The following is a 12,273-nucleotide window of genomic DNA, read 5'->3' on the forward strand; positions in this document are numbered from 1 at the left end:
CACAGGTGAACAACAACGGGATCATCTCCTTCCTGAAGGAAGTTTCTCAGTTCACCCCTGTGGCCTTCCCCATCGCCAAAGACCGCTGTGTGGTAGCGGCCTTCTGGGCAGACGTGGATAACCGACGCGCAGGCGACGTCTACTACCGGGAGGCCACCGACGCAGCCATGCTGAACAGAGCCACGGAGGACATCAGGCGGTACTTTCCTGAGCTCCCGGACTTCTCTGCTACCTGGGTTTTTGTTGCCACCTGGTACCGTGTGACCTTCTTCGGAGGCAGCAGCTCTTCCCCCGTGAGTCCAGGTGGCTGTGTGGCCTGGAAGGGAGGCTGTGTGGTTGGGGACCCTGCCAAAGCAGGTCAGATGTAGGTGGCCATATACCCAAGAACAACTCTGGGCTCAGGCTCTTGCCACTTCTGAAATCACAGGGCCGGGGTGGAGGACAGAGCCTCACTCTCCCTACCTCAGTGAAGCAGGGAAGCCCAGCACAGAATCCTCCTGTGGGGGCTACACTGGAGGCATGGTGCTAGGAGGTATTCTGCTGGAATGGTTTGGTTCTCTAGCAGTTCCAGGGTGGGCAGGGTTGGGGAGGGTCTGTTCTAGGTGGGAGTTTTTAATTAACTTTTTTATTAGTTAGTGGGAGGTTTTTTTGGTTGTTTTGCTCAAGCGGGTATGCGTGTGCCTGTTGGGTATGTCCTGGGTGTCCTGTCTTGCTTTGTCACTTCCTAAATCATCTAGACAGGCTCTTTGAGCTAATCTAGCAGCCAACAAAACCCAAGCAATCCTCCTGCCTCCACCACTACCTTATTGGAGTGACAGGCTTATGTGCAGCCATGTTCCAGTTTGTACTTGTGCCGAACATTCAAATCCCTGTCCTCACACTTGTGTAAGGAGCACTCATGCAGCTGGGCCACCAGCTCAACCTTGGTTGGCTTTTGTTGTTTTTTTTTGTTTTTTTTTTGTTTTGTTTTGTTTTGTTTTGTTTTGAGTAGGGTATGGTGTAACCCAGGCTGGCTTCAAACTCACAATGTAGCTGTGGGTGGCCTTCGATTTCTGGTCCTCTCAGCTCATCCTTCAGGGTGCGGGTCCACAGCTATGCGCCTCCACACCTGGCTGATGTTTCACTTCTCTCAGATGGACTGGCTGAGCCCTGGTGTCTTTGGTGGGTGTGGTTGGCTGCTGCTGTCCACCAGAGACCCATTTTCCAGCACTTACTGTGGATGGAGCTAAGACACATGGAAAGAGGCCCTGGGAAGCACATGGCCTTTCCAAGCAGTTTATTCACACAGTGAGGCCTTTTTTGGAGGGCACCTACTGGCTGGCAGTCAGTGTCCCAAGTATTGGGACCAACAGACAAGCCCAGACTGTGGGGTTTATAGAAGCCCCTAACAAAGGCAGCAGGCGGCCGGACATGCTCAGAAGTACAGTCTGACCAGGCAGCACCTATTGGAGCTGTGGATGGAGACACTTTGCAGATCTCTTCACTCCACAGCCACAGAACTGTCCTTTGCTGACAGTCGCCCCTTCTGGTCACCCCTTCTGGTCACCCACACAAAGCATTTATCTGCTTATTGTCTCTCCTGCCAAATGTTATGAAGAACGATTCCTGTTCATCCTTTCACTGTTTCCAATGATTGAAACTCTGACATAGGCCCAAGCACTACCACTGCCTGAGAGCGTGGCTACATGGGATCCTGCTGTGACACACACATCCCCAGAGCAGTTTGCTGTCTTCTCAGGGTATCCCCAAGGTGTCCATTTAGAGGTGCTTGTTCCCTGCACCCCAGATAAGTACACTGTCATCTTCCTTCTTTGCTATCCCTGCAGGCACAGCAAGGTATGCTCCTTTAATACTCGGATCTACACATGCTGGGCTCTTTTTAGTATTGTTGCTACCGCACTATGTGGTATAATGTTCTTATTCACATCTTATGCCAGTTTTCTTAATCCTTTTTGTCCTTTTGTTTTTATTGTTCACAGTTCTGGATATACAGGAAATCAGCAGCTTTGCCTTCCATGTGTTATAAATACATTTTTTTTTTTGCTACTGTCTGCCATTCATTTTGACATTATAGCACTTTTCCCACTTGGAGGCTTTTTTTTTTTTTTTTGTCTGTAAATGTATTGATCTCTCTTTGCTGTTAATACGTGGCAGAAGTCTCTGTGCTGCAATGTGTATTGCCTGGTGTTTTCTTCTAGGACTTCCATGGTTTTTGTTTTAAAACCACACTGAGTTTGGGATTTGCTTTCATGGGGGGTGTGAAGTGGGACATGATGCGCTCTTCCAGTTTCCCGTGTGTCCCAGGGTCATTTCCTCACCCCAATCTGGAACACTCTCTCAGGGTGCACTTCTCAGGGGTGTTCATGGAGTCACAGGGCAGGAAAACCATCAAACCTAATGCTAAAAGCTGATTTTTCCCCTTGTTTTTGTTCTGACCACACAGACTTTGTGGGTTTGGCTGTGTGAGTGCTAGCCCACTGGACATCTGTACCCCAGCCTCCATAGGAGCCTCTCGAGGCTGGGGACAGTGTCTGCTCCAGGTGTTCTGTCCCTGACCCTTTACAATGGGGTCGATGTGCACTAGACTGTAGAGATATAACCGTCATGGCCCTGCCTTGCTTGGCTGTCCATTTGGGGGACAAGGAGGCTCTGATGAGGGGCAGGGAGTGCAACCAGTCACAGCCAGTCACAGCTAGCCCCGTGTCTTGGCAGGTCAACACATTCCAAACGGTGCTCATCACTGACGGCCGGTTCTCCTTCACCATCTTCAACTATGAGTCCATCCTGTGGACTACGGGCACACACGCCAGCAGTGGTGGTGATGCTGATGGCTTGGGAGGCATTGCAGCCCAGGTAAGCCCAGATAGACTTGGTGCCCAGTGTCCGGGGGCCCCTGACCCTCCCGCAAGGAGAGGTAGGCAGACCTTCACCATAGCAGATACCTGCTCCCCTCCAGACCTATTCAGAGATCAGCGTGTGGCAGCCACATGACTGTGTCCCACGGACCTCTCAGTGCCCACCACAAAATAGACTCTGCTGCCTTTGCCCCTTGCTCTCCCATAAAGGTCGCAGTCCCAAATGTGCCCATCCCCTATACTGTGTACCTCCATTCGCCAACTTTTTCCTGGAGTAGCACTTCTCCTGGGCCCTTACTGAGGCCTACATGCTAAGTGGTGAGTGCTGGAAGCGAAGGGGACCTCCAGTACCACACTTGACTGAGGGGCTGCAGTCAAGTGACCCCAACATCTGTAGTGTCATCTGCTTACAACGCCATCTCTCCACTGTCCCTGACTTGGCCATCCTGAGGGAGGACTCAATGACTGTAAGGAGACCTGCCTCCCTCTCTGCCCCGCCCCCAGGCAGGTTTCAACGCAGGTGATGGGCACCGCTACTTCAACATCCCTGGGTCGCGCACAGCAGACATGGCTGAGGTGGAGACCACCACCAACGTGGGCGTGCCCGGGCGCTGGGCGTTTAGAATCGATGATGCCCAGGTGCGCGTGGGGGGCTGCGGCCATACAAGTAAGAGGCTCAGGGAGGGGAGGGTTGAGGAACCCTGTGGCAGTAGGGGTGGGGCAGAGGGGCTAGAACCTATCCACCACCTCACTGAATTTCCCACCTACCCCCCCCACAGTCCATCCCGTCCCATGCCTCAGGTGACCTAGGTCTTTTGGGGAGAGGAAGGGAGCAGGGTTGCCACATCCCACCCCTGCCTCCATCTGTGGTGGGTGTTGGGGGGACAAGGACATCCATAGGCCTGATGTTGGTGACAAGCCAGAGCATTTTATGGTCTTGCTGGTCTAGGAGCACAAACAGGCAGATGACTCCAGTAGCCCAGACTAGTCATGTGCTCACTCAGAAACCCCAGCTCCACTGCCATGACTCCTCTAGAAGGTACCACACCCTGAAACACCCTGCCCACAGTGCAGAGGTGTCCGGGCACTGGCTGGCTGACCTGCCAATTAGGAGGACCCCCCTCATCGCAAGCCCTCCTAAACCTGGGTTGAAGACAGGCCGCTGCTGGGACCATCCCACAGTCTTGTTGCTCATGTGAATGAGGCCACAGAACAGGGTGCCCTTCCCTGACACCGAGTCCCCCCCAAGAGAAGTCAGCAGGGATACCACACAGAGCTGCTGAGAGTCAGGGAGGCTGTCTGGTGAAGGGAGATTAGGGTGTGAAATACCAGGGAGGGAGAAGCTGGAACATGCCTGGCACGCTGGGTACTGAGAGCCACGTGACGGGCCAGCCTGGGAAGCCAAAGCTGAACTCAATGCCATCACGGACCAGAGCAGCAAGTGTAGCATTTAAGAGGGCAGAATCCCAGGGCAGCCCTAGCCCCAGTCCTGGCCATCAGTCAGCCCTGACACCAAGTCTCCGGGCCATAGCATCTGAAGCCGTCCTGCAGGTGCCACTTGTGGTGGGGACTGGGGGTCCCTTGTCAAAGGCCAGAGTGCTAGGTTCTGGTGAGAATGGAGGTACATGTGTGGGCAAACCATACTTTGAAGCCACAGCAGCTCAAGTCGAAAGGCACTCTGGGAAGAGGATCCCTTTGGGGCGCCATCATTACGGAGCACCTTTATCCGGGTCTCTGAGATAAGAAGGCACAGGAAATGGCTGCAGGGATATGCCTTGGTGCCTGTGGTCTTTCTAGGAGCGAGGGACACAGCTAAACTGCATGCCAAGGGCAGTTGTGGGACATTATATAGACACAAGCTTGCTCAAGAAGGGAGGGTGGGTGGTGCCTGAGAAACGGTCAGTGCCTTGTGTCTGGAAGGGTAACTACCAAGCAAGCCCAGCTCCTCTTGCAGCCAAGATTTCAAGTAGACCAGGTGAGCACAGTGCTGTAAGTGAAGCCAGCTGACAGGATGCTAAGCTCCCCATCCAGAAGGCACCCACAGTCTGAATGGTGTGCTGGATCACTGGGCCTCTCTGGAGTCTCCCTGGAGCCCTACTGAGAGCAGGCAATAGGAGTCCTTGAGACTTTCTGATCACCTGCCAATTTGTTAGTAACCTCTTATTTCAGGAGCCCAGCCTGGCCTCGTAGAACTGGGCTTGGGGGTTGCTGAGATCTCCAGAGACCCTAGGGAGGCATGATAACCACTGGCTGTGATGATGAAGTGCCAACTTAGGAGACCAGGAGGGTGGCTGAGCAGGCCCGAGCTTCTAGAAGTGTCCATGGTAGAAGTGGAAAGGATTAGAAAGATAAAAGAAGGAGCTGTGGGTGTATGTGATTGTGGGTGTGTCTGCCACCAGAGGAAGCCAGAGTCAGAACTTAGGACACTAAAGATCAGCAAGAGATCCTGGCAAGAGTACCTGCCAGGCAAACAGGGCTCCAGCTCAAAGACCCAGAACGTGAGCGCAAAGAAGCATGGTCACCAGTGTTGTAGTCACTAAACTGTCCTTTGGGCAGAGAGAAGGGAGACGCGGCCATTGCAGGTGGCTCTCTTGCCCACATCCTAGATGCAGTGTTATGAGGCGTGGGCTCCTTCCTGTGTCCACAGCCTCTGTGTGCCTAGTCCTGCGTCCGTGCCTCAATGGTGGCAAGTGCATCGATGACTGTGTCACGGGCAATCCCTCCTACACCTGTTCCTGTCTCGCTGGCTTCACGGGGCGTAGATGCCACCTGGGTGAGTCGTTGGTACCCAGGTGGGGGCAGGGTGCCCACTGATGGCCCATACCACATCATTCCCCTGCCCACTGGTCGTATACCAGGTTCAGGGAGACGCCGCAGGTCCAACAGTGGCTTTAAGGTCAAAGATCTCTGTCCACGCGATGTCAAAACAGATGGCAGCCAAGTGCTGTGGTTATGTGGCAGTGAGTGTCACTGCTGCTGCTCCTAGCCACTCTAAGTTAAGGCCTGGCTGAAACTGGGGACTAGTCCGTCCTCCATCCCTACCCAAAGCCCTGGCAAGTCCTTCACAGCTTCCTCTACTGAGGCCCCAGCCTGCTCCATGTTTCAGATGTGAACGAGTGTGCTTCCCACCCATGTCAGAACGGTGGGACCTGCACCCACGGTGTCAACAGCTTCAGTTGCCAGTGCCCAGCCGGCTTCCAGGGACCCACCTGTGAATCAGGTAAGACGCACCCGCCAGCTGCGGCCAGCCCAGTGAGTTAAAATGAGAGAATGCTGGAGCCTGATGTCAGAGGAAGGACCTGTCTTATGGTGTGGGTAAGACCGAACACAGGAGACCATAGCAGACAGAGATTTCCTGGCCCAGGCACTAGGTCGTGGGTGAAGCTCTGGATTAGAGAGAGCCCAGGTCCTGCATTGGGCCAGGGTCTGAGTCAGGAGTCTTCTGGGAGTGAGAAGGTTGGGGATTTCTGGGGTAAGATGGGACAGCTTTGAGCCAGGGAGGGGCAGGGTACATGCTTGCAGAGCACAGCTTCCTACCACATGCATGATTGGCCCCTGAACCAACTGCTCCTTTCAAAGCTCTCACAGGCCGGGTGCAGGGTGGGCCAGGCTACCGTAGCCTTTGTCTTCACAGAGCATCTGAAGCATGTGCCCATAGATTCAGCCTCCAGTTCCTTCACTCCACTGGGCCCTCCTCAGGGTCTTCCTCCTCACTCTGCACTGTCCCTGAAGATAGCTCTGTTCTAGCGCCTATCCTCACCATGTGGGCTATTCTATGCTAGGCCAAGGCAGCCCTTTAATGCCACACACCTTGACCACCATTCCCAGCCCAGCTTAGCCAAACAGGAACATCCCAGCACCATAGCGTCCTTAAGAGTGTAGCAGTCATTATAAAAAAAACTTCTAGAGTGTTGTTATCAAGTCTTCTATCAGGCTTCTTAAGCCCTTTTTGCTTAAGAAATTTTTATGCAATCCCAGGTATATTGGTACATAAAATCGCTATATAAGTCACCATGGTGATAAATCATTAAATTTATCTTAAAATTATCTGACTACATATAATTTTACCACTTATTAAAAATGAAAGCAGCCAGGAATGGTAAATGCCTTTGAACTCAGTGTTTGAGAGGCAGAGGCTTCATAAGTCTGAGGTCAGCCTGGTCTGCATAGTGAGTGAGTTCCAGGCCAGCCAAGGCTACATGGTACAAATGAAAGAAAACAAGGTGAAAGCAGATGTACGCACTAATAAGAAATGTGCTTGTTTACTTTTACATAATTAAATCTTGGCTTAATATTTGAAACTGCAGGACAGAGGATTTTTTAATACTTTTCAGAGTTGAATATTTGGATTTTATAAGCATCAGTGATAAGAACACTGCTTCACATAAATGCATAGAACAGAATGGCAGAAGTATGTTTCAAAGAGAAAGCATATATGCAATAAGAAAACTGTGGTTCATAATAGAGCGTAGTCTGGAATCTGAGCCGAGGTGTTTCAGGCAGTGTCCACGGTCTTGGCCGACACATGAGCTGCACACTGTGTGCACACTGGGTTCAGAATCCAGGCGGCAGCAAAGCCGTACGTAACACAGTGCTCACAGCCAGGGCACACCACACTCGCCACAGATTTCACTTTGAACTTGTGCATTCAGAAGTATTTTACTGTTGCGATTTTTTTCACAATGCCCTACTGCAGCTATGCGACCACATGGGGTTTGCAACTCACAGTTTGGCTACAATTTAGATTGAGTATATCCAAATAGCATCCATACTGAAACTTCTGTCTAGAAAAACAATCCTATTAGGATTCATGGTCATAAAAGCTAAGTGTTCCATTTCAGTGTGTGTGTGTGTGTGTGTGTGTGTGTGTGTGTGTGTGTGTGTGTGTGTGTGTGTATACTGGAGGAAACTGTAGTTAAATGACAATAAGAAGTTTATACAAGGGGCTGGAGAGATGGCTCAGTGGTTAAGAGAACTGACTGCTCTTCTTAGAGGACCAGGGTTCAATTCCCAGCACCCACATGGCAGGTCATAACTGTCTGGGATCTGACAACTTCACACAGACAAAAACACCAGTGGACATAAAAAAATTAAATGTTTTTTTTAAAAAAGAGAGATTTGTACACAGAGAGAAGGAACAAGTTTACAAAAGAAATTAAAAGAAAGTATGATTTTAAGTGCACATGAAGAGGTATTTCCATCTGGTAAGAGGGGCTTGCCATGAACCCTCAGCTATCCAGTGTGGACAGGAGCACCGTGTTCCAGCCCCAAACCAGAGCCTGGATGGTTGGAACACAGGGCAAAAGAGCTTTTCCTCGGGCAGATGCTAGCCCCTCCTTGCCTTCACTGCAACAGCAAAACCAGGTGTGGGAGCTGCTTTGGAGAGTCAGATGGTCTACTGCTCTGTCCGTCTGTCAAAGCCCAGGGAGACCCTCAGGGTCGCTACCATGCTGGCCATGGGGCACAGGGGCCGAGCTGAGCAGCAGCCACTCCATAGCCACTGAGACAGAGTAGGAGCCCCGGGTTCCAGAAGCCTTTAGAAGAATGGCAGAAGCTGGTTCCATTTTCCCTGACACCCTATCCAGCACACATGCCCTTCCTCCACACCAGGTTTGCTGAACTAGAACCAATTCGTATGGAGTTTTGGGTACTCCTGGGACTGCCCTAGCTATGCTTGCTCCCAACTTGTCACCTTCCAGAGACAACCAGTTTCCCCTCTCATCGAACCTAGATCTGTCAAGAGTGAGGCTCAGTGCTTGTCTTCAGGGCTTCTGTCCATCAGTCCACTGCAGCCAGAACTCCAATACCCTGTCTACTCTTCCTTGCTTGTAGCCCAGTCTCCGTGTGACAACAAAGTGTGTCAAAATGGTGGCCAGTGCCAGGCAGAGAGCAGCTCTGCAGTATGTGTGTGTCAAGCTGGATACACTGGGGCCACCTGTGAGACCGGTAAGTGACCTGTACAGGGGGAGGGGTGCCACAGGCGGCAGGCAGTGCTGGGAGGGCTGTCATATGGCCAGGTTCAGGGTGGTCACAGTCTGGCTTAAGCCAACCCCCCATCTTTACTGTCCCTAGATGTGGATGAATGCAGCTCTGACCCATGCCTAAATGGTGGATCGTGTGTTGACCTGGTTGGAAACTACAGCTGTATTTGTGTGGAGCCCTTTGAAGGACCTCAGTGCGAGACAGGTAGCTGTGTCATGGTCCTCCACGGTGACTGTGCCCTGTGTATCCCCGGCCCTCCCTCCCCTCTCTTCTCAACCTTCTTCTTACCTCCCAGCCCTCCCAGAGCCACCAACTGGGGAGAACAGGAAGCAAGAGGCAATATGTTATATGAGGCTGGACAGGCCTTTTCCTTTCTGGACATTGGTCTCCATCTATAGCAATCAGGGACAGGTGACACCATTCCCAAGTCCCCTTTCTCAGCTCAGAGGCTTTATAGCACCTTCCCTTTCCTGGCACACAGAAAAAGGGGTATGGGGAGCCGAGAGAAAGCCTTTACCACATGGGACCAAATATGTCCTTTTCTGCACTACCTTGTGTCTGAAGTGTTAGCTGTGTCTTGGTGTAGAGCATGACAAAGCCAACCAGAGACTGCAGAGCCTGGTACAAAACTCTGTGGTGTCTGCACCCTGACACTGTGTACATGGTTGAAACTCAGCGGGTATATGGGGTTCACAGTTTACCCACAAGGAAGACCCAGATGATGGACACTGTCAGACGCCACAGCAAGAGAACAGGACTGGTCCTGGTAAAGGCCTAAGAGCAGAGAGTGGGTGTGGCACCCTCGCATCTTGGCTGTGTTCAGATCCCCACTGGATGTTTCATTAACTGTCTTGCCTGGTGTGTTTCACTAAATTTGCGTCGGGATACAGATAAGTGGTCTCAAAAGAGTCTTGTGAGAAAATCGTGTTTTGTGCCAACTAACAATGCAAATGGAAATGAATAATTAAAACCATAGGGCAGATCAGGTGTGGCTGCAGGCCTGAGGCCCCAGCTACTTCGTCGTAGGCTGAGGCTGGAGGATTATCTGAAATCCAGAGTTTCAGATGTCAGCTAGGGCAACATGAGACTCCATCTTTAAAGGGGGGAAGGGGATTATCCTACAAGTACAATGAATCTAATCATGAGAAGTTGGCCAGAATTAGATATTTGGAAAAACAGGTTGTCTAATCTGCTGCTGGTTAGCGGCCCTGAAAGCTCCCTTTTCACAAACTGCGGTTAGAGACAAAATCTACAAAAGTCCTGTCCTCAGCCATTAGACTTGCATAGCACAGTTATCAACTTGAGAGAAGGGGTCCAGCACAAACCCTGCCCTTGATCCCTACATCCTGCTTGGGGTACCCTGGTCCACCATGTAGGTCCAGAGTGTCCAGTCCCTCTGAACTGAAGAGAAAAGTCCAACTCAACAGCAGCTAAGATGGGGAGGTGGGAGACAATGCACTGGAGATACTGGTGGAGGGAAGGAGCCGGGCAGCAGGGGGCCCTTCTACCTTGGCATGGCGGATCTGGGTCAGGGAATTTATTGGGCTGGATAAGAACCATTGGAAATCGGGAATCCTAGCAGCTCCTAGGCTCAAACAGGAGGACTGGATCTGTTGGGGAGATAGATAAATAGATAGATAGATAGATAGATAGATAGATAGATAGATAGATAGATAGAGAGATAGAGAGATAGAGAGATAGATAGATGGATGATATAGATATATAGATATGTAGATATTATAATTAAAGGAGTATTATAATTAAAATACAACCTACAGACATGAAAGAATTATCATATACAAATAATTAACCCACTACTATAAATAGGCTGCATATTCCCAAGACTGTTAAGGAGAAAACATGAGATGAAGATATTTTTTTAAATTCATAACAGTGAAAACTGTGAATATTTAGAATATAGTGAGTAGTAGTAACAGCTGGTAAAACACTGAAGAGGAAAAAAAACCAATGAGCTGGAAGAGAAATAGAAACAGCATGCGGCACAGAGAGTAAGACTGGTAGAAGTAATTGAGCCCCAGGGGCTGTGAAACAACAGTGAGCATCTGGCACGTGGCCCTGAAGTTTGAGAAGGAAGGCAGCAGCGGGGGAGAGAGTTATACAAACAGAGGTAGAAGCCACACAGTTCCCCAATTTAATGAAAGCTGCACCCAAGGTATGCATGGAGAAAGCCACAGAGCCACCACACACTAGGACCACTCCTCTAGACATCAGATATGAGGAATTAATCTTCAAAGCATTGGTGGGGGAGGGGGTGAGAGCTGAAGAGAAGGCTCGGGGGCTGGGAGATAAAACTCCTACTGCTCTTCCTGAGGACCTGAGTTCCATTGCCAGAACCCAAGTAAGGGGGCTATCAGCCAGCTGGTCTACAGGTCTAGGTGGTCTGGAACCCTCTTCCGGGCTCTGGCACCTGTGCAAATGTGGCATACATAAACTCATTAATAAAGATAAACCATCTTTTAAAAACCTAAGTCAGCAGAAGAAAGGAACACTTCGCATCCAGAGAAGTAAGAGTAGCAACAAGTGCTCACTAGGAACCATGTAAGCCCAGAGTATAGAGAAGGCAAAGTCATCAGTGTAGTGCTACAGACCACACAGAACTTAAAAAAGTAACTTTTATTCACCTGATGGATGGCACTGGTGTCTCAGGGACTTGCTGCTGAATAAGCTCACCCTTTCTAGTTCTTTCTGAACTCTGCCTGGCTGGTTCGACTCAGACTGATTCAATCTGGCTTCTCTAAGCTTCTCTCTGAATTGCTCTGCTTGTCCTCAAACTAACTCTAGTCTAATCTTCCCGCTCCTTCTTACTCTCTCGCTTCAACCGCCTCTGCTGACCTGCACTGACGTGCACAAACTCACAAGTGAACTCAATTCCTCTGCACAGTACTCACTGCGCTGACTCCCAACTGACTCCTCTCTCTCTCCCTGTGATTCTCTTAAATAGCTTCTCTTTCCTGTGCTGTTCTCATAATGGTTTTGAGTATCCTATCTCTGACTCATCCTGTCAAATCTTTCTCTGATTCATCACTTTGTCTGTCTCTCAATTTGATGTCACTTTCAAACATGGCTGCTTCCTTCTGCAAACTAACTTTACCTTCATTGTTAGGGATTAAAGGTGTGTGCTAAGGATATACTCCAGCCAGAGGAATTAAAGATGTGTGGTCCCTTGCCACAGCAGCCATGTTGCTGGGTTAAAATTCCTCTACAAGAACTATATTTCAGAATTCAGGTGCAGTAAAGGCCTGCTTGTATAGCATTCAGCAGCATAGCCTTCTCACAAAATGTGTGAAAGAAATAGGACAGTGGTGGAGAGGCAGAGGCAGGCAGATTTTCTGGGTTGGAAGCCAGCCTGGACACAGAGAAACCCTGTCTCAGAGAGAGAGAGAGAGAGAGAGAGAGAGAGAGAGAGAGAGAGAGA

At 50.3% G+C, this 12,273-nt stretch overlaps 1 protein-coding gene across 10 annotated transcripts in view; it reads left to right on the forward strand.

Moving 5' to 3' along the window:
- The window catches only part of Sned1 (sushi, nidogen and EGF-like domains 1), a 59,905-nt gene that overhangs the window by 17,010 nt on the left and 30,622 nt on the right, over positions 1–12,273 (forward strand). For all 10 annotated transcript variants that reach the window (XR_005488918.2, XR_005488919.2, XR_005488921.2 and 7 more), the window contains 7 exon segments: positions 6–293; positions 2,713–2,853; positions 3,360–3,522; positions 5,503–5,628; positions 5,962–6,075; positions 8,688–8,801; positions 8,928–9,041. Coding sequence is in view for 7 of the 10 variants with exons in the window: in XM_039083766.2 (XP_038939694.1) it covers positions 6–293; positions 2,713–2,853; positions 3,360–3,522; positions 5,503–5,628; positions 5,962–6,075; positions 8,688–8,801; positions 8,928–9,041 (1,060 nt within the window). In the remaining 3 variants the exon portion in view is untranslated.

The sequence above is a fragment of the Rattus norvegicus genome, chromosome 9 (assembly GCF_036323735.1).
Source record: "Rattus norvegicus strain BN/NHsdMcwi chromosome 9, GRCr8, whole genome shotgun sequence".
Taxonomy (NCBI): domain Eukaryota; kingdom Metazoa; phylum Chordata; class Mammalia; order Rodentia; family Muridae; genus Rattus; species Rattus norvegicus.